General features: G+C 37.2%; 2 protein-coding genes across 4 annotated transcripts; one reads left to right on the top strand and one right to left on the bottom strand.

Annotated features, from left to right (window-relative positions):
- Positions 1-210: 210 nt before the first annotated feature.
- Positions 211-10,067, bottom strand: mtx3 (metaxin 3). 2 transcript variants are annotated; one of them, XM_082168694.1, is made up of 9 exons: positions 9,948-10,067; positions 9,288-9,357; positions 9,021-9,097; positions 8,357-8,449; positions 8,078-8,260; positions 7,712-7,788; positions 5,483-5,655; positions 5,017-5,105; positions 211-1,312 (listed from the first exon to the last, which is right to left on the bottom strand). In XM_082168694.1, exons 1-9 carry the CDS (start codon positions 10,032-10,034, stop codon positions 1,220-1,222), a joined length of 942 nt encoding a protein of 313 aa, XP_082024820.1. In that variant the 5' UTR covers positions 10,035-10,067; the 3' UTR covers positions 211-1,219. The 2 variants fall into 2 exon arrangements, with proteins under 2 accessions (XP_082024820.1, XP_082024821.1); XM_082168695.1 differs by lacking the exon at positions 5,017-5,105.
- A 4,059-nt stretch (positions 10,068-14,126) lies between these two features.
- On the top strand, positions 14,127-26,021 carry thbs4a (thrombospondin 4a). Of its 2 annotated transcripts, none has more exons than XM_082168663.1 (21): positions 14,127-14,486; positions 14,911-15,108; positions 15,199-15,446; positions 15,552-15,651; positions 16,338-16,420; positions 16,798-16,852; positions 17,019-17,185; positions 17,695-17,832; positions 18,614-18,688; positions 18,786-18,968; positions 19,079-19,183; positions 19,687-19,794; positions 19,883-20,042; positions 20,824-20,942; positions 23,437-23,489; positions 23,561-23,742; positions 23,971-24,198; positions 24,902-25,098; positions 25,333-25,505; positions 25,604-25,743; positions 25,825-26,021. In XM_082168663.1, the coding sequence occupies exons 1-21, from the start codon at positions 14,408-14,410 to the stop codon at positions 25,866-25,868; spliced, it is 2,835 nt and encodes a 944-aa protein (XP_082024789.1). In that variant the 5' UTR covers positions 14,127-14,407; the 3' UTR covers positions 25,869-26,021. The 2 variants fall into 2 exon arrangements, with proteins under 2 accessions (XP_082024789.1, XP_082024790.1); XM_082168664.1 differs by having other exon boundaries at positions 14,128-14,486; positions 17,695-17,820.
- The last annotated feature ends 922 nt before the right edge of the window (positions 26,022-26,943 follow it).

Genomic DNA, 26,943 nt, shown 5'->3' with positions numbered 1-26,943 from the left:
CCCTCAAGCTGTCTCTCTATTACTGTCACACTTAAATGATGAATGAACGGAAAGTTGTGCAATATGTTAGTATTGTTCATTCAAAGAGCATAAATGAGTTCTTAAGTTACGTCAGGATGTACTTTCCACTATACAAATAAAAAATATTGAGGGTTTTACATTTGGTGTAAACAACTAAATGTATCAGCATAATAAGATAAACATGTTAACTTGTCTATTTCAAAGAATTTTACTTTCTTGCACTTATATATACATATATTTGAACATTGCTGTACACTAATATATTTTGAAATATACAATTTCTTGAGACAATGAATAATGATTACATCAAAAATAAAGTCACGTGAGATGGCATGACACAGCACTGACTTTTAAGGCATTCCTTGCATGTACAAAACCTCCCGAAGAATTTGAAGAACAATAAATGTATACACGGTACACACAATCAGATTTCAAGATCCCTTTGCATCAAAAGTCAAGAATGTGAAGGTTACATAATCAAGTGAAAGAACTGGAAAGATCAGTTCAAATAATAGAAAGTTATGCTGTGATGAGGCACAATGCCAATACATGCATGATATTTCACCTGCCATATGCACTAAAGTAACTGTTGTGAACCTTTAAATTAACAAATTTAAAATCCTAATTTGATTTTAAACAACACTATGATGAAATAAAAGCTGAAAGTCTATAAACCGTAATGCTTATAATATACCTGTAATTGTGTTTGGGCAGGATTGAAAAAATAAAACATCATAAAACTTATTCATAAAGCCTTTGCATTTAGAAAGCAAGCTTGTGCATTCAAAGTTCCCTATACAATTATTATTTGAAGAGAAAGCCAAAAACAGCCAGGAGCAAGAGCAATGCAACTGAACTAAAAGCTACATCTCCTTTAAACAAAATTTGTATCGCAACTCGCAAGATATCAATTGTCAGCATTTCCCTTTTAAGAATTTATGTAGTTGCCACATGTGCTAATGATTCTTATATACATTAGATGACGACTGCCCATTTAACAAGCCCTTTATGGTGTTGCATTACAAAATCTGACACTCAAACCAAGTTAACCAACATTTCAGCAACTTCATTATGAAAAACTAGCATTCATTTATTATGACCCCATCAGTGTGTAAGATTTTAAATATGATTTGGAAATTATTTCAATTTCCATGGGAAAAAAATAAATAATGGTAAAGTCAGTGCTTAGATAGGGTTTTCAGGTTGAGCTCCTCTCGCTGGCCATGGCCGAGGGTTTGACCTCATGTCTGTGCGGTCTGTGCTGCGGACTGCTGCGAAGATTGTCATCCATCTGTGACATAAAGACATAAAGATAAGACTCACAGGACAAGTGTCCATTCCAAAAGATGTGTAAGAAGATGTTTATAGGTTATGAGATTCATTACATGACCAAAAGTATGCGGATACCCTCTTGTTTGTATCTCAGCAGCATTACCAGCAGGTTAATAAAATTATGAATACAGCCATACACTAAAAACAAAAAAACTGTGAAATTTACGTTAAACAAACATTAGCTGTGTTTGGCAGAACTTTACTGTAAAAATATGGTATTAACATTTTAAGTTCCCATTCAAATGGGAACTCGCACTGCATCCTCTATAGCAGGGGTGGGGAACCTTTTTCCTATAAAGGGCCATTTACAATTTTTTAACATTCTTTAAGGGCCATTGTAATGAGCAGGGGCGTTTCTAGGTTTTAAAAACATCAGGGGCTGAGCCCGAAACATCAGGGGCTGGGGGTGGGTAACAAGAAAACATGATTCGATACAGAGAATAATGTATATTTTAGGCCAATATGCAGGGGGCAGACTGGTTAAAAAATTCAGTCCTGGCACTGTAGCCACACCAGGCCATACTACCACACGGACACACACATTCAAATGTGAGGTAGTTAGGGGGGTTCGGGGGCATGCTCCCCCGAGAAAAATTTGACTTCTCTGACCTACATATGTGCATTTTAAGGTGTTTGAAGGCCAACATTTTTTGATGACAATAGCTTTAAAAGCATGTCAGTGGGCAGTAGCATAAATTATTTGTCAAGATAACAGATTCTTAAACATGAGAATGAGGATAAATGTTGAAATGAATGATCCACACTACAAAATGGAAATGCAAAATGTTTCTGCTTATTGTTGACAATACACAACCACATATTACAAACAGGCATGGCCTTAAATGAGAAATCTTTCAAGGATTATTTTGCATAGATGTAAACTTTTTAGCATTAAAGATTGGTTTCAGCAACTTGTTTCTTTCTTGAGTTAATCAATGTTTTTGGCACTATTAAATCAGTTCAATTAAATTTCAATTGTTCACTCATAAAGACAGTCACTTGTCACTATTACTGGCCTAATGATGCAAGTTGTGCAAACACAGACAAGCGGAGTGATACAAACTGTGAAAAGGCTGATGCTGGTGAAATATTCAAACACATTCGAGGACCTTAGGCTACATATCAGAGTTAAATAGGAATACATTGTAGTAATGTTAATCAAGCAGACTAATTCACACGACTGCGCAGAAATATTTAAGCTCATTATACAAAGGAAATAATACAGATCTAGACAAATTGGGTTGCTTATAGTTAAATTTTTTTTTTTTTTAGTTGGACACACATTCTACTTGCTGTCGGCCACTTTTAGTCGGCCACTCATTCCACTTTAATACGCAAATGACAAAACGAAAGTAAAAGCAGCAGCCCCTCGTGGACGACTACCACACACACGCACACGCAACACACACACACAGTCGTGTGATTTAGTCTGCACACACACACACACAAAGTCCATGTCTGGTCCTCCGCTGTCTTCGTTCCGATCCTTGAAACCGGTACGGCGCGCGCGCCCCCGAAGCTCATCCGTAACTTGAAACCGGTGCGGCGCGCAGGTGACTCATTAACACTCGCGCTACTGGCCTCGTCCTGCTCTCACGACTCGTGCTGCTTGCCACTTTGCCTATTTTGTGTTTTCTATCACAGGAAAAGTAATTGCAGAGATTTTTGTTTCTGAAGTTTTTTTTTTTTTTTTTTTGAGGAATTGACTCGCGGGCCGCATCAAACTGTTTTGCGGGCCGGTTATGGCCCGGGGGCCGGACGTTCCCCACCCCTGCTCTATAGGACACTATGGGGAACGCCTCCAGTGTGATCGTGTGTCTGAAGCACGCGTTTAAACGCGACAATGTCATTGGCCGACAACAGTCCGTGATGTCACTAACAGTGTGACCTTGAATACAAACCTTTTATAGACCTTGGGTGGTGGCCGTAGGGAATAGTGTCACTGACAGTATGTGGCAGACCTGAGTACGGTCACAGCCAATTTGACTTGTCACAGCCAATTAGGCAGTCATTCCCTCAGCATTTGGGCATTTGTTCCCCATAGTGTCCTAGAGGACGCAGTGCGAGTTCCCATTCGAAAGGGAATGTCTCAGCTTACACATGTAACCATGGTTCCCTGAGAAGGGGAACGAGACACTGCATCTCATTGCCATGCATAAGGCCTGCCTGTGTCCTTCAGACAAAAATTTGGTGTTGTCTAATACAGGTGCCCTTTTATGTACACAGTTGCATAGTTAGTGACGTCATGGATTGTCGTCGGCAAATGACATTGTTTGAACACATGCTTCAGAAACCGGTCACGTTTGAGGCATTCCTTATAGTGTCCTAGAGGACGCAGTGTCTCGTTCCCCTTCTCAGGGAACCATAAATGCATAACTGGAGACGTTTTACAGACTAAACATACTGAAGAAAAAAAAAAGAAAAGAAAGAAACATTTTTTTATATATATATATATATATATATATACACATTTTGGGGTGAACTAACATTGTTTTAGCTAAGGAAATTATATATATATATATATATATATATATATATTTCCTTAGCTAAACCAATGTTAGTTCACCCAAAAATTAAAAGTCTGTCATCATTTACTCACCCTGAAGTGTTTCCAAACCTGCTCCAAAGAAGATATTTTGAAGAATACTATGGAAGTCAATGGGGCCCATCAACTATTTGGTTAACCATATTCTTCAGCATATCTTCTTTTGTGTTCAGCAGAAGAAAGAAATTCATACTGGTTTGGAACATCTTGAGGATTAGTAAATGATGACAGAATTGTTCTTTGGGTGAACTTTAATTTAATATACTAAAATTACTAAAATCTGTTTGTTTGTTTGTTTTTTACCTTTATAATATGCAGACAAACACCTTAAAAACACAAGTGGTAAAGAGAAAGACATATGATGAATCAATGTTCATCACAAGTAACTTTTCTACAAGCTCAAATACAAATACAAAACACCATCATAAGATGTAACAAAACCCTAATGATATGTAAATAACTGATAAGAAAAAACTAAAAAGAAACTAGTTATAATTAGCCTAGAAACTAGAAATAGTTTCTAGGCTAATTATGTGAGCTGGCACAGAGAATTCTGGGAACGCCAATTTATGTTTTTTTTGTAATTTTTTTGTTAATTTATGTTAATGTAAATGATAAGACTAGTTATTTTTCACATCCCAAAATATTTAACTATTTTACTGTAAATTTACATGAAATTTCCTATTAGATCTATTACAGTCTTTTCCTGTCATAATTGTGAATGTTTTTATACATCATACACATTTTATATCTCATGACAAACATTTTCAGCAGAATGCTGAATGAATTTTCTGTTTCAGCATGAAATGCCCCTGTGTAAAGAGCAAGTGAATAAACGGTTCTAGTTGGACGCATTTGACTGGCCTGGACTAGCCTTGAACCCCATTGAACTTTAGGATGAACTGGGACATAAACTGTGAGCCAGACCACATCACTCAATATTTGTGTCTGACATCACTTATGCTCTTGTATATAAATTTCCAAAAAGGAGAAAATACCAACATGCATGTTTCAATACATAGTGGAAAAACTGTTTGGGCATCCACATACTTTTGACCATGTACTGTAATTTCTAATGACATTAAATTCAGAAGTGAATGAGCAGATCCAGCCAAGACCTTTTCAATAAGGTTGGACTCTTTGTTAACAAGTTGTGTCAGTTTCTGGAGGTTTGCATCGACAGGATCATGGGTAGCCGTTGGTGAACCTAGCGAGAGGGCAGAGATACAGAAAAGAAAAGAGGAAAGGACACTGATTCTGGAGAAAAGCAGATGTTTTTACGCATATGGGAGAAAGATTAGTAGAATCAGAGTGCAGCCAAAGAGACATAGCAAATCACTTCAAATAAGTGACCATGCTGTTATTAAACTGTCTTTCAGCATCTGCTTTGAGCCAAATGTCTCGGGTTGAAAGCAATGGACAGGTGATGAATCATGAATGTCTGGTTAAATGATTTAATTCTATATGATTCAACAGCAAATAAATGGAAGTTGAGATAAACTAATAAAAAGAAGAGAGCAGAGCAGGACCAATACTATTTTTTTGTGTTATTAATATAGTATTATTGTGGCTGTGACTACTTACAGTCCATTCTCTTCTCAGTGGTGGCATCGGTAAAGTAGTTTTTAAGGATGGTGTTGCAGAACTGGCAGAGGTTATCAAGTTGGTTCAGGTGCTTCTGAAGCTGCCCACTGGGTAGAGGGGCTTTAATAAGAGGGGCAATGTGGCCAAATACAAAGGCGTCCAGGCTTGTAGGCCTAGCAAATAGAAAACATGGTGAACTTCAGGCTGACATGCAAAGATGATTACATTTAACTACGTTATACACTACTGTACAAAAGTTTGGGGTCAGTAGGATTTTTATGTTTTCAAAATCAAAAATACAGTAAAAACAGTTATATTGTGAAATATTATTACAATTTAAAAGAATTGTTTTGTAGGTCATTGACTTCCAACACCATAACACTAAAGGCCCCAATATATTCGAATGGAATAGAAGAAAGTTTTATTTTATTTAACAGAATCCACTTTCCAAAAACTACAGCGAACGACTCGTTTTGACTACAACGCGTTTTTTCCGGATCATGAAGTCACAATGTTCCTCATATAAATAATCTCAGCCCACGGAATACGCAAAAAAAGGGGACAAGGCCTGGTTGAGCTGCGTTAGAGAAGACAGTGTTGTCGCCATGTCAAAGAGATCCTGTTTTTTCCATCCTGTTTCCAAAACTCATTAGTTTGACCTTCCTAAGGCTGACGAACTTAAGAGTGGTACAAATTTATTTTAAACACTGTTCCTGAACATTATAACCCCAACATTTGTCTGTGTGCTGCACATTTTACGGAGGACAGCTTCCAGAAATGAAGAGAGTATAATGCAGGCTACGCACAAAAGCTTCTCCTGAAACACATCAGTTTATACTTTGTCAGAACAATCTGTTGCTTGTGGATCACAACTTGTAAGTAAGTCTTATTATTTATAGTTGTGTTTCCTATTAACAGTTCCAATTATAAGTTTAATGTTGTTGCCTCAATGTAAACAAAGGGCAAAGCGGTTTGGCTCCACTCGCCTGATGGCCAACATTAGTGTTTATATTGTGTTTACTTTAGCTTTTGTAAGTTCTTGCTTTTGTAAGACTGTTCACTGCCCCTTAGGAAAATGAATCATGGTTTTGTTTGTCTGAATCAAGCTTGAATTGGTTTGAAACTGACGCCATCCTTAATATTTACATCCGAGTAGAGCTCGCGGTTATGAAGGGGAGTGACATTTCCCGAACACGTCAATCACAAGGTGAACGTGATTTCACCAAGTACCAAATGTTCCTGGATCAAAATCTTTGTTGATCCTGGAACAACTTTCCAATCAACCAATCAGATTTGAGGGACAAGTTTACAGTTTAGGTCAAGTTTAGGTTTAGAACCAGGGTGAGGTGCTTCAACATCAGTGTTATTCACCTATCACTTCCCTCTGATTTTAGGGAAAAGATATGGGTAGGGTTAGGTTTAGGTTTAGGGGAAGGACTACATTTTGGGACAGGAATGTTATTCCAGGATCAACAAAATATGTTGATCCAGGAACATGTCTTACTTGGCAAAATCACAATGACCCAATCACAACACATTAGGCCAGCTAACCAATCAAAGCACATTTCATATTTCAGAAGGAGGGGCTTAATCGAAACGGGAAATAAATGACGTGTTCGCGCCAGACTGGGGAGAGAGGTGCTGTAATAATGTAAAATGTGTGAAAATATATATATATATATTTTTTAACAATCAAGCATGAAAGCATATTCTAGTACACCCCCTAAACAAAATCAAGACTCCGTAAAAGGCATAATAGGACGCCTTTAATACTGCAAAGCTGCTTGCTTTAAAGCAATCTATTGTATAAAGTGCAATATAAATAAACGTGACATTACTGACCAAATTGCAGAGCACGTGCAAACATATCTACATCGCTATAATGTAGTGTTTATATGTTTATTTTGTTATAAAGAGAAAAGCATGGAGCACATATTAGCATATTCATCTAAACGCCGCTCTAAGCAGCGTCGGGATGTTCACTAACAGTACAACGCTGCTCAGGTATTTTGAACTTCTTTTTTTACCTCTAAGCGAAGACTGAAAAAGAACTTAGCTGTGAGTAAATCAGGGCCTTAAGACATTTCTCAAAATATCTTCTTTTATGTTCAATGAAAGTCATACAGAAAGAAAGAAAGACGAGTAAATGATGACAATTTTTATTTTTGGGTGAACTATCCCTTTAAAGAGCTGATAAATATTATAGGATAAAAGAAATGAAAAACTCACGTGTCTCCAAAGAAGAAGCGGAAGTTCCCAAGTCTGTGGGAGAGCAAGTTCAGGCACTCTTTGGCTTCACTGTAGATCTAAAAGAAAATCTATTACTAACCATACAATTTTTATATTCATTATTATGAGGGATGGAATAACTACAATAGCACATTCATTATGTGACATATTTCATGATCCTCTGGTTTCTACAATCCACAGATTAACTCATGAGGGCTGAGAGAGAAACTGTTTTCCATCTCACAACGCAACCACAGACATTTCCATTTCACCATGGCATTGAAAAGTTGAAAATGCTATGCATGAGACTCAGTCACTGAGGTAAGAATTATGATCGTACATAATTATGGATCTGTTTTCGCATACCTTTCCCTCCACCTCTGTGATGTTCAGCAACGGCGACTCTGCTTTGGTCAGTAAGATGCGAGACAAAGCCAAACTGGCCTGTCGACCCGGTACAAAGAAGTTGAGGGGGAACGGGGAATGTGACGTAAACCAGGGCCGGGTCAGGTTAGCATAGTTCTCTGCGTCCACCCAGAATGTGTGCAGCTACAAATTAAAAACACAAATCAACACTTTATTTATACAATCATCATTATAAGGATCAGGAATTTTAAATCAGGATGTGAATTGCAGATATAATACCAGTGCTGGAAGCAGCTTTTCCTCCAGTAGTGCGATGTAAGCCATTGTATCTGCCCCTTGCTTAGCTGTCAACTCATAGTCGGCATTGAAACTCTGTGTGGATTACGGGAAATTTTTATTGACTCTTTATTTATTATTATTTCTTTTTTACTGCTGACCTTCATTATAATTATAATTTACTGTTGTATTTATACCTTTATTAAAAGATTTTGAATGGTGTCACAAATATACCATGCATTTGTTTTCCTTTTTTTCCTGTTTTTGTTCATTGCTATCTGGGTGGGGGGAGGGGGGATATGCTGATACTTTTTATAATTTACACTTGTATGTATATTCCAATCTTTACAAACAAAGTTGGCTCTCTGGAAAACTCGATTCCGATTAGTTAGTTGAGAAATTCTGTGGTCAAATATTTTTGAATGCCCAAATATAGACAATAAACTGTAGCTAATCACATATCAATACATTGAAATAAATATTTTATGTTCATGAATGTATTAGGTAAAGCTGTGTAATAAAGTGCAGTCAGCTTGTCAAAATAAATTTTGCGTCGGGGTCCTGGATTCATCAGAGTTCTTCTGCGACAATGACTGACAAACTGTAAAATATCCCCGCTTATGTTACACAAAAAGAAGCAAATCTGTAAACAGATATTAATTTCTACCTGTTTTCGTAGGAAGTTTAGAATTTGTGTTGGTTCTGTGACTGTGGATCCCTCATAATATAGTTGTGGCACAGATGCTGTGGAAAGACAAATGTACAGCTGCAGCTTAACATTAGAAAAAGTTGCTCACCCCTTTACGCACTTCAGCAATGTTTGGCATTCACAATATTACATTTGGAAAACTATGGATGCGCGTGGCTACATTCCAGACTTTCCCTACATTAAACATGCTCTCACACCATGACTACAAAAAATCCTTTATCTGACCTGTAATGGTCCTCCACGTCCAGTCAACAGGCTTTACAGCAAGCTTTGCGCCAGCAAACTTTGCATAAGCCTATAAAAGAACATTAAAAACATGTCAGATGAATAGATGACTGATTTACGGTTAAATATTGATAATCATCGTTAGCGCTATATAGTGGAACTAGGACTTTTATTATGCATTTTTGCAAAGTGTTATCAGAACGCAGGATTTAAGCAGCTGCAAAAACAAACAAGAAAAGCTGTAGGCCTAGTACAGCACAAAACACAAGCACTGTATAATCTCTATTCTAAGTGAAAAGCGAGTAAAAAGATCCCATACCCTTCAGATCCTATCAGCATTATTCCTCTGACCTTCAAGAAATAAAAACCGGAGCTGTGCGACACATATTAGCTTACTATCATCAACCACTCAAACCAGTGCAATGCAATTCAGTCGAGATTCTTTCTGCATGACAGCTACAGTAACGGATGCATCAGTTTACAACTGAACTGGCGTATTCATTTAGCGACAATTTCATTTATCAAAGTGACTTGACAGTGCTGGATAAAGCTACCCGGACCCTAGGACAGGTTTCTCCAAAAAGGCATCGGCATTCTTGATTAAATATTGCATTGTGAATATGTATTTAAAACAAGCGTTAACATAACCCGTGTAGTTACCAGCACGACGAGGGAGTCCGTGTGCACTGACGGCAGATCCCAGTCGCCTCCCCAGCAGAGCAACTGCAGCTCCATGGGTTCCGCCATGTTTGTGTGCAATACAGCATCCCAGGGTGCTAGGTGACAACTTTCACCCTGCAAGTGTTTGATGAAATACATTTATGGATCGTAGAAACCGAAAAAGTTGGGCTGACTTCCTTACAATCAAACAATAAACAAATATTATTTTATTTTATAAATTTTTTTACAACAAAAATATATTAATAAAACTAAATAAATAAATTGAGATAAAGTCTCATGCATGAGAAATATGTGAAACGAAAAAAAAAAAAAGTCTAGGTAAATATTTCTTGTGAACAGAATATTTTTATTTTGCACCCTTAAAATCAAAATGTAATTTTGTAAAATTATAATGCAAAAAAAAGTTTTTTTGCATATTTAGGCTAAGCTAACCTGGAGGAGTAACATGAATCACTAAACTATTGTATAGTCGAGGGTATAAAAGGTATTTTTTTTAAAGTCAGCATGAAATGGAAGTTGGCTTCTTGAACATAAAAATGTAGATGACTTGATTGGATTGTTGTGGTTTGCTATTGCTGTGATCTCATGTGAGTGACAGGTTATCCCAGTAAACGCGTCATCAGAGAACATAAGAGATGTCATTGCACTGCAGGTGAGATGGGAAGTTATTTTGGTTAATATCAGGGCACATAATTTTCTTAAATTTTTTGTAATAAAAATGTGAATAGATGAATAATTTAATAAATACTGCAATATTCCATAAAAAAGAGAACGAGAAATTAGATTTTTGAAGCCACTTCTTTGTGCATTTCGAACATTTTTCATCACAAACGCGCAACCTTTGCTCTCTTTTCTGCTGTCTTTTTTTCCGGGTCTAATCTTTTGCTTGCAAGTTGAAAAAATTCGCTTGCGAGTTGAAAAGTTTTGCTTGCGAAATGCGAATAAAGCTGTGTCTCAGTGGGCGGTCTCTACCAACCAGGATGGAAGGCCCTTTTCTATTGGTCACCCTGGATTGAAGTGACAGGTTGACCACGCCCTCTACGTTTTCCCGCTGCTTGTCTGAAGAGCGAGCGAACTTGTAACATGGCGAGCAACAGGTCCTTTACTGGGTAAGATAATATCATCAGTCGTCCGTGAGGGACTGCTGCCTTTACTTTAGTTTTGCCTTTGTTTATTTATTTATTAAAGTCTTTGAACGTTCGCCGGTTCCCGCCTCCTTCTTCCCACAACAACGAACTCGAACTGTTACGATCACAAACTCAGTGACGACAAGTGAATTGAATTATTCTCTTCTTATGCTCTCCCATTTAAATACTTAAAGTTGGCTAAACCAGTCTGTAGTTAGTTTTACCACTGAATAGATTTTATTAGCCAACACAACAGCATAGCTAGCAGCCAGAGCCACCAATAAGCCTATTAGCCTATACACAAATTGGTTTTAAGCCAGTTATTTTTATCTTTTGCTGTAGTGTGTCATTAGGAAATATCAGTTTACATTTACAAACATTTCAAAATTAGCTGAAATTAAGCATTTATATGTAACTGTACTTAGTTTATATGTACTTAGTTTTTGATAAAGTAAAATTCAGATCATTGGTCACAAATTATAATCACTGTTATTTCTTTACTTAAAGGTACACTGTTTAACTTTTGGTGCTCTAGAGACATGCAGTTTTGTTAACTTAATTTAGACATCATTTTTTATTGGCACTTTTTTATTTATACTGTTGTAAATCTCTCTCTTTTTTTATTTTGTCGGACCTCTCACTTAACCTTCTTTGCTTTCAATTATGAAATGATTCAAATGAAAACATTCAAATGATCTTACCTGGACTTACTTTTCAAAATTAGTAATAAAACAATCGCTCTTGATAACAGGGAAAGCGTTTGATAGCATACCGTCAAACACTACAATTTATGAGTTTAATATCATGTTTTGCTCCAAAATCACAATACATGTCCGTCGTGTTTGAAATTACTTCTGTGGTTTCATGTTGCTTCTTAACACAGAGTGAGAATATATTATTTTATTAAATTCTATGATACAAGCTATGTTGATTAGCATTGCATTAAAGGGTTAGTTCACCCAAAAATGAAAATTAGCCCATGATTTACTCAGCCTCAAGTCCTCCTACGTGTACATGACATTCTTCTTTCAGACGAATACAATCTGAATTATATAAAAAAATGTCCTGGCTTTTCCAAGCTTTATAATGGGAATGAATGGCTGGAAAAAAATTGGAAATTTTGTTTTACTCCACACGGCTCCAGTGGGTTAATAAAGTCCTTCGGAAACAAAGCCATGGGTTTTTGTAAGAAAAATACTTACTTATAACTTTATAATCTAAAATAACTAGCTTCCACCAGATGACCGTGCGCATACTACGCAATTCGACTTACACCACAAGAGTAACCCGTGGCGCATGTATGCCGTAGGATGTAGGAGTATCGTAAGACGCCTCTCGCGGTTTAAACAAATAGGGCTGTGCAACAAACTGAAGCTCCTCTTCTATTATATAGAAAACCTTTCTCTATAAAAAGATATTTCTCTTCAAAATTGCTAATTCACGACCGGTGTTTACTAGCTTCCACGTTCGTCATTACGCTGTGCGTCGGGTCAGGGGTTAGTCTTCCACGATGCTTATACGGCCGTCTGGTGGAAGCTAGTGATTATAGTTTATAAAGTTTAAACATGGGTATTTTCCTTACACAAATACATGGCTTCACTTTAGAAGGCATTTATTAACCCCCTGGAGTAAAAGTGGAGCACTTTTATCATGGATAGATGCACTTTTTTGGGCTTCAAATTTTCTTCAGCCATTCACTGCCATTATAAAGCTTGGAAGAGCCAGGACATTTTTTAATATAACTCTGATTGTATCCGTCTGAAAGAAGAATGTCATATACACCTAGGATGACTTGAGGGTGAGTAAATCATGGGCTAATTTTCCTTTTTGGGTGAATTATCCCTTTAAAGCTAGTTATTATAGCTAATAAAGTTTTAAATATGGATATTTTTCTTACAAAAACCCATCGCTTCAGAAGGCATTTATTAACCCCCTGGAGCCGTACCGTACGGATTATTTTTCATGATGGATGGATGCATTTTTGGGGGCTTCAAAATCTCGCCCCCCATTCACTACCATTATAAAGCTTGGAAGAGCCAGGATATTTTCAAATATTACTCTGATTGTGTTCGTCTGAAAGAAGAAAGTCATACACACCTTGGATGTCTTGAGGGTGAGTAAATTATGGTATAATTTAAATTTTTGGGTGAACTTGCTTAGACCTATACCACCAGCTGCCATGTCCCCAACACCAGCTTGACCACTGGTGTGAGCTTGTTTTTTCTTTTCTACTTTTACAAAAATGAATTAAAACTTGTGCTTACAGATTTATTTTGAGAGGCTGCAGAATACAATAGCCTATACAGGCAATTGTAGAGTTAATGTGGTAAACTCTTTCATTCATATGAAGCTAAAGCTTTAATTGATTTTCCATAACTCATCTGCCGTAACACTCAAACTGGCAAGACTAAGCAGGGATGTCAAGCCAGATTATTCCTGTAAATGTTTTTTTTTTTTTTTTTTGGCAGGACAGATTGTTTGGTTAAAGGCAATCGGATTGTTAAAGGGATAGTTCACCTAAAAATGGAAATTCCTTCATCATTTACTCGCCCTCAAGTTGTTCTAAACATGTATGAATTTCTGTCTTCTGCTGAGCACAAAATAAGATATTTTGAAGAATAGGGTAACCAAACAGTTGAATTCCCCTTTGACTTCCATAGTATGAAAAAAATAAAAATACAATGGAAGTCAATGGGCCCATCAACTGTTTGGTAATCCATATTCTTCAAAATATTTTCTTTTGTGTTCAGCAGAAGAAATAAATTCCTACATGTTTGGAACAACTTGAGGGTGAGAAAATTATGACAGAATCTTAATTTTTGGATGAAATACGGGTGAATTTTAAAGTATGATTATTTCTGTGTAAACATCCTCAGTTGCCACTTTCAAGTAAAGTTTAAATGAAAATAATAAATGTAAAATCAAGAACAAACTTTTTTTTTTTTTTACTTCCTTTAACCAGCTGTACACAGGGACTGACCAAAAACCAAAGCATTTCCTCCCATTATTTACCATTATTAACAAAGAGCTTTTTGGGAAGGTTTTGATCTGACATCCTTACAGCAATATGGCTACATTCCGGTAAAAGCACAGAAGCGTTCTGGAGGAGGTGCTTGGTCACACCTTATATAGAGAGAGACATCTGAAAAAAATCACTTGAGCACCAGTCTGGTTCTCGTTGATCTGCAGGGAACAGACATTTCTGTTTTGACGGCTACTGGTCAAGCCTGAATCAGGGGTCAGAGCAGAAACGACTTTTCCAGGAATAAGGGTGGAACACTTTAACTGGATTTCTGACTAAATAAATCCACAATGGGTATTTGGACAAGAATCATATTCAGTTTACAGTTAATTTTACAACTCCTTGATACAGTGAAAACTCAAGGAATTGGTAAGTCCGTAAACTTTATATTTAACCGTTTGTACACTGTAAAAAATGATATGATCAATAAGTTATGACAACATATGTTTTTACATTGCTTTAACCCATCAAAATAAGTTAAGCAATTTTCAACTTTTTTCTTAAGTTATGCAAGATTCAGCTAATTTTTAAGTAATTAAATTTTTTAATGTAATTTTAGTTTAAATGACAAACATCCAAGTTGATTATACTTAAAAATTTAAGGCAGCATCTTTTTTTACAGTGCAAGTTAAACAGATTTTTTTTTTAAATTGTCATTTTTATTTGTGCATCATTTATATATTTATAGTATTATTTATAATGATTAAATTTCAAGTGATTCGTCATTGAATTTAATGTGATGTTGAAGTAGAAAGTGTATCACTTTTACAGTGTATCATTGCAAATTTTTCAGTTTATGATCTTCTGGTGTCACCGGATTGCTTACCTGACCTTCTGCAAGGAGGAATAAGGGCAAAGAATATGGACAACGTTTTTATCCTTGCGAGGCTGCAGCTGCAGAACAAAGCTCCAACACGTGTCTTCCGCATCTTCAACGCTGCAGATAACACCGATTATTTTGATTTCACTGTTCAGGGGAAACTCAACAAAGGTTTGTCTGATCAGAGCTCACCAATGTGCTTTGTGTTCAATGGCTCAATAAATACTTGACATGTCCTCCAAACACTCTTTCTGTTGACAGTCATTTTGAAATATCTAAAAAGCAACGGAAAGGTTGGGACAACAAATTTCGGTAAAGTGCCACTGACAGATGGACAACAACACCACATACTGCTCCACTTCAGTGGGCTGCAGCAGGGCACCCCCACCACGGCTCTCTATGTGGACTGCAGACTGGTGGAGAGAGTGCAGGACGTCCCGCTGGCCTTTAAATCACTGCCACAGGGCCCAAAACGAGTCACACTGAAGACCCTGCTAACCTCAAGCCAGGTAAACCAAAAAGATTGGACAAATAATAGAATTGTTATGATGAGTTCATATATGCATACAGCAAGTATAATCTATGAATAAACATGTAGGCTACCTGTGTCACAGGATAAGCTGTCAGACCTCAGACTCGTGCTCGATGAGTCTATTGTGAATGTCGTGGAACTTCAGGACTGCAGTGAAGAGAGAGAAACACTGCAACTACTAGGTGCAACTACTAGTTGTACTAGGCTAGTAGCCTTATACAGCTATAGTTTTGTTAAAGGGTTAGTTTTCCCAAAAGTGAAAATGATGTCATTAATTACTCAAACCCTTAAGACTTTCATTCATCTTTTTAATGAAATCTGAGAGCTTTCATTCCCTCCATTGAGAGCCTAAGCAACTAACACGTCGTAAAGGCATCATAAAAGTAATCCATGAGACCCAAGTGGTTTAATCTCAATTTTATGAAGCAGCACAAGTGGTTTGTGCAAAAAACATAATTTACCAGTTTATTTATGCAAAATATTAATCTCCAACGCGCGTTCACAATAGCGAGAGCAGAACAGACTTGCGTGTCGACACAACACAGATGCGCGCATGTTCACGAGAGCAACACGTTGCGTGAACGTGCATTAGAGATTAAAACACTGGAGTCACATGGATAACTTTAATAATGTCTTCTTTACTACCTTTCTGGGGCTTTAAAGTAGTACAGGTTGTCAAAGGAGGGACAGAAAGCTCTCAAATTTGATAAAAAAGATCTACATTTTTGTTCCGAATATGAACGGATTTTTGGAATGATATGAGTGTGAGTAATTAATGGCAGAACTTTCATTTTTGGGTGAACCAACCCTTTAATAATTTATTATTTGCTTCTAGTACAGAAAATATCATTATGTTACATTTCTGCAGGAACAACCTCAAAGATGGAAGCTGGCCCAGTGTTTGAGCTCATGCGAATGATCCAAGAGTTGAAACAGAAGGTGGATCAGCAGGTAACTTTAAATTGTGTGGGGAAATAGTTCCTTAAAGGGAGAGTTCACCCAAAAAGAAAAATTCTCTAATCATGTAATTACTGTCATGTTGTTCAAACCCGTTTGACTTTTTTTTTCTCTATGGGATAAATATTGATGTGTCGGATTCATGAACGAATTGCTTTTTCGAGTCTGATCTTTTCGCTGACTTAGTTGATCCTGTCAGCAGAACTCCTCATTCACAGCATTAGTGACCAGAAAAATTATTAAAAATGTTCTACAAAAGTCACTCAACGTAATGAGGGTAAATAAATGACGACAGACTTTTCATTTTTGGGTGAACTATTCATATTTCTTCAGAACTTCCGGAGAATAATGAGCATGTGTTTTCATAACAGACCAAAGAAACTGCTGACCTGAGAAAGACTATCTTGGAGTGTGTTCCATGCAGTGGTAAGATTTTTTTCTATGGAGATATGAAACCGTTATAATGAGAAAACATTAAAAATCATGTCTGTGCTCAGTCAAGTACAAGTCAATTAGTAGAAGCTTTTAATGAAGATGTTGAAGTAGTCAGACAGGTGAACTCATGTGTTGTGTTAATATTCAAATGCATTAGGAACGGAACACTCAGTAGGCCACCTACAAAATAAACCACGGTCCAAGTGTGATCCAGGGGTCTGTTTTACGCAAGCCATGTGTATCGAAACAGCTGAAGGTGTGAGCTGTGCACCCTGTCCTGAGGGCTACACTGGAGATGGAGTCCAATGTGATGATATAGATGAGGTTAGATTTAAGATTCAGACTTTTTTTATTTTTTTTTTATGTTATTGGTATACCCAAACATTAGTCAGAATTTAATAATATGAACAAACTAAACAAAACCTCAACTTATTCGTTATTATACATATACTATTATTTATGACTTTCTTGAATCAAGTTTTGCCGTCTATATTGTTCATCTATCCACACATCATTTCCATTGCTCACTGAAGTACTAACTCAGACTGTTCAACACATCTGACAAGGTTTTCAACTTAATTGATGAACTATAAAACTCAGTCAGGAACACATAATGATTTATTAACATTTCATCAGTGTTTCAATAGGGGTTTTATTAGATTCATTATTGTTTAAACTGTTATGTACTGTAGGTTCGAAGGTAATTTTCCTGTTGTTTTATAGAACTTTTCACAGATCGCAACCGTGTGACTTAAACGTCATTATACTACGTACTAAGCATTTTTTGTTGAACACCATAAATCAAGCTAACCTTATTCACTGTTCAATTTTAGTGCCAGTTCAACCAATGTTTCTCTGGTGTACGGTGTATTAACACTGCGCCAGGGTTCAGATGCGAGATGTGTCCACGAGGTTTCTCTGGCCCAGAGATCCAGGGTGTGGGCGTTGACTACGCTCAGGCAAACAAACAAGTGAGTATTTGGAACAATGCAAAGTTTCATTTAATTTTTATTTACAACTTTGTGCAAATGTATATGTGTATAGAATATGTACACTACCATTCAAACGTTTGGGGTCAGAAAGATTTTTAATTTAAATAAATGAATACTGTTATACAGCAGGGATGCATTAAATTGATGTAAATTGACAGTAAAGACAAAAAATGTATCTTCTATTCTATTCTATTTCTATTCATCATTGAATCCTAAAAATAAAATGTTTCAACATTGAGCACCAGCATATTATACTGATTTCTGAAGGATCATGTGACACTGAAGACTAGAGTAATGATGCTGAAAAATGAGCTTTGCCATCACAGGAATAAATTGTATTTTAAAATGTATTAAAATAGAAAACAGTTATTTTAAATTATGATCATATTTCACAGTATTACTGTTTTACTGTGTTTTTGATCAAATAAATGCACATTGTGAGCATAAGAGACTTCTTTCAAAACTTAAAAAAATCGTATCGACCCCAAATGTATGTGTAGATCTCCTTTATTTAATATTGTAATAAGATATTTAAAAGCACCCCCATATATAAGGATTTTAATACTGTGATATACAGTATGTCATGATACTGAATGATTACTGTATTATAAACCATATTTACGTTACTCCAATTACATGTCCAAAAAACAGTATTGCAATGATACTCATAGAGAACTTTTTTATAATTTCTAATAAATAAAAAAAGTAGTGATGTTAGTGCCATACAGTGATTAACAGCAGATTTATCCCTTTTTATCAGATCTGTAATGATATTGATGAGTGCCAGGTGGACAACGGTGGCTGCACACCCAATTCATACTGCCATAACACAGTGGTAAGATAATAGCCTAACTAGGTTACCCATTATACCAATGTGGCCTGTGGAAAGCACAGTAAATATAGTTAAATGTGAACATTTTGCTTTCTTGTAGGGTGCGTTTCACTGTGGGAACTGCAAGGCCGGATTCACGGGTGACCAGAAAACTGGCTGCAAAAGCACTGGCCTGGGCACTGACCCTCCTGTATCTGACAGGCTGTGTGGGAACGGCCAGCCAAATCCATGTGACATCAACGCAGAGTGTGTTGTGGAGAGAGATGGGAGCATCAGCTGTGTGGTGAGACATCAAGCATTCAGACAGATGTTTGATTTACTATCATGCTTAAGCAGTTGTAATTTCCATGCTTTTGATCCATTTAACATGCTTCAATATCTTGTTGCTTTTAGTGCAAAGTTGCCTGGGCAGGAAACGGCTATGTCTGTGGAAAAGACACAGACATTGACGCCTATCCAGATGACAAACTTCAATGCAGAGATGGAACCTGCAAGAAGGTGATATTCATACTCATATTCATGTTATTTCTGTTAGAAATTTACAATAATGTTCAGTTTGCTAGCGTTAGTTAATGCTTTAGATATCATTAACTGACAATCAATCCAGATCTACAAATATATACTACCATACAAAAGTTTGGCATCAGTAAGAAAATATCTTTTAAAAATATATTTTTAAAGATATTTTAAAGATTTTTTTGAAAAAAATATCTTATGCTCACCAAAACTGCATTTATGTATTTAAATGTTTTGATCAATTTAAATGTTTTGACTGAATTCAGAGTTGAAAAAATCTTAATTTCTGTCCAAAAATCTTACTAATCCCAAACTTTTCAGTGAAAATGAATAACATTTAATAACATTTGTGCAACTTGAAATTATTACAATTTTGCATCATTCAATTAACATTAACCAAGCTTAAGAAATGCTGAAATGTATTGTATTAATTAATTAACCTTATTGTAAAGTGTTTACCAGTTTATCTTATTTTTCATTTTCAGGATAACTGCATGTTTGTTCCAAATTCGGGCCAAGAAGATGCAGACAGAGATGGGAAGGGAGACGCCTGTGATGAGGATGCAGATAGTGATGGCATCCTTAATGATCAGGTACAGATAACACATCATTTCATTATGACCAATTATTTTCTTGAACTGAGAAGCTCCCATCAGTCCCTGCATGAATGTATTCCTTCAGGACAACTGCTGGTTGGTACCTAACATAGACCAGAAGAACAGCGATAAAGATCTTCATGGTGACGCTTGTGATAATTGCAAAAACGTGGAAAACCAGGACCAGCGGGACACAGACAAGGACGGACTGGGAGATGCCTGTGATGATGACATAGATGGGGATGGTAATTTAATTCAGCTTATATTTTGTCAAAGATCAACTTTTCCATACTTTTTGCACACATTTTTCCATGTGCCATCCGGCTGTTATGTGGCCGAAGACTTTTTGTTGTTGCAGAAATGGGGTGTTATGTTTTGAATATCCTTTTCACCCTTTGGGCCTGTTTTTTATCTGGATTTTCCTGTGCTTAGATCAATTTTATGAGGAGAAACAGAAGCTTCTGTGCTTTTAAAGTTCAAATTAGAGAGCTCTTTAGCTTGCTCGGGTCATGTAAAACTGAAGTGACATGTAGCTGTATAAACAGCGTCTATAAGGCACCACACTGAAAATATTGTTTCAAATGAACAATTATTTGTTCCAGTCTGAAAAGTGTAAAATCAAGCCCAGGCAGCTCTTGACATTTACGGTCAGCTCATCAAGGCAGAAATCCAGACACTTGACTTGATTCTTTATAGCTTGGTCATGTCTCCTTTAAGCAACCACATTTCCACCAAGAACCTGAGCCGAGCCAAGAGCTGCTGACGCGTGGAAACAATTCCACAGAAGTCTTTCTGAAACACTGCCACCCTGTGACATAACCCAACAAATCGTACACAAAGACATCACTGTACCCAACTCTATAACACCGCAATACATTTCTCCTGATGGAGTTTGCTCCATTCAATGACATTTTCGACAGAACGTCTCTGTTTACCTTTGTATGATACTTTATTTTATACTCTGGCTCTTACTCATCTGTTGGTGAACTACTGAATGCATCCCTGTACTGTCTGTACTTCTGATAGGCTTGAAGAACATCTTGGATAACTGTCAGAGGGTTCCAAACCCAGACCAGAAGGACAAAGATCATGATGGTGTTGGTGATGCATGTGACAGCTGCCCTGAAATGCCAAACCCCAACCAGGTGCCAAACAACATTATTACTACCTGTCTCTTATTCTATTCTATTCTATTCTATTCTATTCTATTCTATTCTATTCTATTCTATTCTATTCTATTCTATTCTATTCTATTCTATTCTATGTATTTTAATTATTGGATATTTGAGGATGCAAGTTTTCCCCTATTTTTATATTTCATATTACTTTTTGTATAATTCTAACTTTAAACCTAATTTAAAAGGATAGCACTAGACTATGGCAATTATTTATTTTTTAAAAAGAACTGTTTCTTGAAGATCTTTATTTTAGGCACTTTATCAACTGTTCATCTCAAAATTAACACTTATCCATTTTTCATACCAGGCTCATAATAGTTCATTTTAAAAAAATACGTGAAATTCAATAAACGTTAACTGAAAAACAAAACAAATTTCAGCTAGTTTCCCAGGCAAAATGTCTCATTTTAATTTAGTTTAACTTAATGCACTAAAATAACTAAAGCTGAAATGAAAGGGAGTAAAAGGGGGGAATTAATAATAGATGTCTAGATTACGTATGTAACCCTGACTCCCTGAGAAGCGGAACGAGACACAACACCATAGAGTTGACGATATGGGGAACGCCCTCAGCTTCAACGGTGTCTGAACACTTGTACCAAACAAACCAATTTTATTGGCTGACGGCAGTCTATGATGTCAAGGCGCCTACAAAATACGTCATCAACTCTTTTGTCTGAAGGATGCTGCGTTGACAGGCTCGTCCCCCTTCTCAGGGAACCAAGGTTACATATGTAACCTAAACGTTCCCTTTCAAAGTGGAACTTCGACGTGGCGTCATGGAGTTGACGCTATGGGGAACCAGCACCCACTCCGCCATGCTTTGGATATGTAATAACAAACGGAACTGAGGGAATTTTGCGAAAAACCTATCATAATTTCCATTTAACCTGCTCTACCCTGAAGTGTATCTTGAGAGCAGCTCATGAAAGGGAGCATGACCCTCCTGATGATCCTCCTGTGTTTGATTACCATTAAACCTAGTTTTGGAAATATATCCTCGTCTCCGTCTGCCTTCCTGCAAGCACCCGTGACACCTCCAAGGGGAGCCTTCTCCTTACTCCTACTTGGGGAAGGAGGGAAATGAAAGCAAGGCATAATGCAGCATGCCCATAATTTTCATTACCCAGACTCTAGACCCCAAGGAAGCCGCAGGGGAGCTAGGCCCTACTTAAAAACCCCAGTGTAACTGGGGGAAAACAGCTCATACCCTGCCTTGATAAAAGGTACTTTACCTAAGATCTGCTACAGCTCTAGCGTTTTGTGGCTCAACCCTAATATAACGTTTCTCTAGAAACGAGCCGAATAGCTGGCCCTGGTGACACCAGGGAAATTCGTTCCATCTCTGTCACCACCACTTCTACCAAAGAGGCATTTCATGGTAGAAACATTGTAATGTCTAATGGTTGGCTCTTTCTGCTCAATTCCTATTTAGTGACAGATGCTCATAAGCGTCAATCAGGAATGCAACATAGTTCACATTTCTCTTTGACTCACCAGCACTGCTAAGTGTACTGGAAGGAGATTTACTAAAAAGACCAATAACCACAAATTAAAAAGAGGGTCGTCGTAAGGATTACCGCAACCACTTGCAAATGTATTACTACTAAACCAGTACATGATGAATTAACACAAGATATCATCATCTCATCGTGGTCAAGCAGCCACACCATCCTTCTGACTCTGTCTCCAAGACAGGTCAGAGAGCTTAGAGGAAGCCAAGGGTTTGGACTTGGCCTTCCGGAGACTAAACCTCCTAAAGGCAGCGGACTGCGCTCTCGCCTCCGTAAATCTCTTTACCACCGTCTCAACGGAGGTGCCAAAGAATCCGGAGTGCGAGATCGGGGCATCAAAGAGTAAAGACTTTTTGACAGATTGAGCCACAACAAGTGTCTCTCCATAACTCTCTCGTGAACTTAATATTGTGAGTAATTTAAACTCAAATTTCTGTTCATATTTGTTCGGTAAATTTACATGCTAAATAAAGTACATTTAGCATGTGCCATGAGCGCTGTGGATTTTAACTGAAATTGGTAAGATTAATTGTTTCCAGAGCTGCAATTCTTTTTTTTTTTGCCTTTATATTACAAATGATGAAGTTCCAGTTTGTTGGTTGAACATAATTTTATTCCAAGTTGGTTAAAAACAGACAATGGAAATGATACAAACACAATACAACGCAGATTCGAAGGAACTAGCTGTTGCGTAAATGTGTGGGCCGGTCAAATTAGCAAAAAAGGTCCATTGTCAAAAGCATAGAGATATAGGAAGAACTGTTCACACATAAATTATTTCTATGCACGGATTTTGACTGGATGTCGCCGATGAAATTTCGCCAATTAATGGTAAATGTGACCACACCTTAATGTGCATTATTCAATTTCTTTTTTTCTTCTGTATGTTGTATATTTCATTTTTAATATTACTATTTTAATCCTGTCTTCGGTTTTCTTTCAATCAGTCTGATGTTGACGATGATCTTGTAGGAGACACTTGTGACACAAACATTGACAGGTAGAGTCTGCTTTACTTTTTACCTTGACGGTCAATATAAAACAAGTTTATAACTGAGGTCTTTGTTCCAGTGATGGAGATGGTCATCAGAACACCAAAGACAACTGCCCCAGCGTCATTAACAGCTCACAGCTGGACACCGATAAGGATGGGCTCGGGGACGAGTGTGATGATGACGATGATAATGATGGCATCTTGGATAATAAAGATAACTGTAGACTGGTGCCAAACCCAGACCAGAAGGATGAAAACAGTACGCACAGCAACATTTTATTAGTAGGATGTCATAACACAAGTTGTTCAATTATTCAAGCAAAATGTTTCTGGTCGACTTTTATTTTATTTTAATTAATGACATTTATTTGTTTTTAAGTGTCCAAATAACTTTTGGGGCCATAATGTGCTTCACAAATTTATATCAGACCACTGATAAAAAGATAAATCAGGAAAATATCTTTCTTTTGCCCTTCCATTTTAACAGATGATGGGGTGGGTGACATCTGCACTGGAGACCTGGACAAAGATCACGTGATAGACACGATCGACATCTGCCCTGAGAATGCAGAGATCACTCTGACCGACTTCAGGGAATATCAGACCGTGGTTCTGGATCCAGAAGGAGAGGCTCAGATCGACCCCAACTGGGTTGTTCTTAATCAGGGAATGGAGATTGTCCAAACCATGAACAGTGACCCAGGACTAGCTGTTGGTGAGCTTATTTGACCCAAACCATTCAAAAACAAGAAAATAATATCAAGCATTTCCATAGTGAAAAGACCAGCTAGATAGCCCAAAACCAATCCAGCATGAGCCTGCCTGGACCAGCATGGAAATTCATACTGGTCTCACTGGTCATCATTTACTCACCCTCATGCCGTCTTAGATGTATACGACTTTCTTTCTTTTGTGGAACACAAACAAAGATTTTTAGAAAAATAATCCATCTGTGAGTCCATATAATGCAAGAGGATAGGACCCTTAAATCTGACACTTCAAAAACCATGCAAAACGAACACTATCCTTCTGATAGGTGACAGCATTGTAAAGCACTTTGCCAGCACATTGTGAAGGTTGAAGTTAGCAAGCATTGTGAAGATCACACAAGGACCGTCACAATATGCTGACGTTTACTTTAAGTGCAAATTCATGGACGCACATATGAAGACATTGAATCAGAAGACATTGAATCATCCATTATGGTCGTACTGTATATGGATTACCGTCATGTTCGTTTTCTGTGGTTTTTGAAGCTTCAACTTTGAGGGTCCCATCCACTTGCATCATATGGACTCACAGAACTGGATTACTTTTTCTAAAAAATCTTTGTGTGTGTTCCACAGAAGAAAGTGGTTGAACTTTAGTATTTTGAAAATCTGGGTCAGAACATGACACAATCTTACCACTCACTACAGGATACACAGCATTCAGCGGAGTGGACTTTGAGGGAACCTTCCACGTTAATACAGTGACCGATGACGACTACGCGGGCTTCATCTTTGGCTACCAGGATTCCTCCAGCTTCTATGTGGTGATGTGGAAGCAGACGGAGCAGACATACTGGCAGGCGGTGCCATTTCGAGCTGTGGCTGAGCCTGGCATTCAGCTTAAGGTCCCGGGCGCTCTACATCTCTATTACTGTCTGTCTGAATGCTCAGCGTGTGCTTTTACCATTACCGCTGCTCCGCTGAGGCCTCGGCAAATCTCGAAAAGTGCTTTTGGCCAAACTCTGAAGTGTGCAAAAATACTTAACTGAAACCAAATCATTATTTTGCACTTCATGCAAGTCGCAATTAGATTTGATTATTCGACTGAAGACATTCATCAATATATTGTGCATTTCTAGGCTGTAAAGTCTAAAACTGGGCCTGGAGAGTTCTTGAGGAATTCACTGTGGCATACTGGAGATACAAATGACCAGGTGCGTTTGCTGTGGAAAGACCCTCGTAACGTGGGCTGGAAGGACAAGGTGTCGTACCGCTGGAATCTGATGCACAGACCCCAAGTGGGATACATCAGGTTAGATGCTGTAAATATTGGAGACTTCAGACTTTACTGGAGAAACAATTCACTGAAGCAGAGCAACATGTTTTTGGTTTTTCTCTGTTTTGGCACAGAGTTAAGTTCTATGAAGGTACCGACTTGATTGCGGACTCTGGAGTTGTTATTGACACCAGCATGAGAGGGGGACGTCTCGGTGTGTTCTGCTTTTCACAGGAAAATATCATCTGGGCCAACCTGAGATATCGCTGTAACGGTGAGTGCAGTGCTCAAACAATATTAGAGGAACGGGTTGTATTTTCAGCGTATCTTAATTTATGTCTTTTGGCATTAACAGACACAATCCCTGAAGACTATACAGAGGAACAAGGCCAGCAGTAATGAAACTAAGCTGGGAAGAAAGAGGAGAGCACTATAAGTGGTAAAACACCATGTTTACTACACAAGAATGCTTTTCAGCCAAAAAGAGCAAAGCCTGTGCGCTACGACACTAAACACTCACTTCAATATCAATAAAGTGAATAAATAAATGCACATTTTCAGGATTTGTGCTTGGGCTTTCTGGAGATTGTCATTGAGCTGTAATATATAAGTGATAGTTCACCCAAAACTGAACATTTTTGTCATAATATACTTATATTACTCACCATTATTAGGTTGGTGTTGCTCCAACCTTTATGAAAAAACAAAAACACAAAAAGTTTGGAGTCAGTAAGAAATCATTTTTTAAAGAAATTAATACTTTTATTCAGCAAGGATGCATTCAATTGATCAAATGTATTCACATTAAATATTATTATTAATTTATAGACATTAAATACATTTATAAAAGATTTCTATTTCAAACAAATGCTAAATTTTCTATTCATCAAAGAATCCTGAAAAAATTTCAGTTTCTACAATAATATTAAGCAGTACAATGCTTTTCAACACTGATAATAAGAAATGTTTCTGGAGCAGCAAATCAGCATATTAGAATGATTTCTGAAGAATCATGTGACACTGAAGACTGGAGTAATGACGCTGAAAATCAGGGAATAAATGAGTTGTTTTAAATTAGAAGTTATTTTAAATTTTAAAAATCTTACCTTGGTTTCACAGACAAGGCTTAAAGGAATAGTCCACTTAAAAAGGAAAATGCTGTCATCATTTACTCACCCTCAAATTGTTTCAAACCTGAATTGAAACGGTAACCAGACAGTTGATGGACCCCAGTGACTTCCATAGCAAAAAATAATAATAATTCTGAGATCAGCGGAAGAAAGAAATTCATTCAGGTTTCAAGTTGATCCCAAACATTTTAGTGTATATATCGGTCAGGTACTGTCCATACTGCAATAGTTCATAGTGACCATGGATGTAAACTTAAAATAAAAAATAAAATAAAAACAATCCTGCAAATGGTCCATACAACTGGTCTGCTCTATTTTAAAGGGTAACTAAACCCTAAACCAAC

The sequence above is a fragment of the Leuciscus leuciscus genome, assembly GCF_965113295.1.
Source record: "Leuciscus leuciscus genome assembly, chromosome: 5".
NCBI classification, from domain to species: Eukaryota; Metazoa; Chordata; class Actinopteri; order Cypriniformes; family Leuciscidae; genus Leuciscus; species Leuciscus leuciscus.
The sequence above is the reverse complement of the archived record's forward strand: the minus strand, read 5'-3'. Positions and strand labels throughout refer to the sequence as shown.

Excerpts from the sequence above, each read along its gene's own strand:
- thbs4a (XM_082168663.1), top strand. The coding sequence starts at position 14,408 with ATGGGTATTTGGACAAGAATCATATTCAGTTTACAGTTAATTTTACAA. Across the intron at positions 16,421-16,797 it reads AACAGAAGGTGGATCAGCAG|ACCAAAGAAACTGCTGACCT; the intron begins GTAACTTTAAAT and ends TTTTCATAACAG. Across the intron at positions 20,043-20,823 it reads TGATGACATAGATGGGGATG|GCTTGAAGAACATCTTGGAT; the intron begins GTAATTTAATTC and ends TACTTCTGATAG.
- mtx3 (XM_082168694.1), bottom strand. The coding sequence starts at position 10,034 with ATGGCGGAACCCATGGAGCTGCAGTTGCTCTGCTGGGGAGGCGACTGG. Across the intron at positions 9,358-9,947 it reads CGGACTCCCTCGTCGTGCTG|GCTTATGCAAAGTTTGCTGG; the intron begins GTAACTACACGG and ends GTTCTTTTATAG. Across the intron at positions 5,656-7,711 it reads CGCTTCTTCTTTGGAGACAC|GCCTACAAGCCTGGACGCCT; the intron begins GTGAGTTTTTCA and ends TCTATTTGCTAG.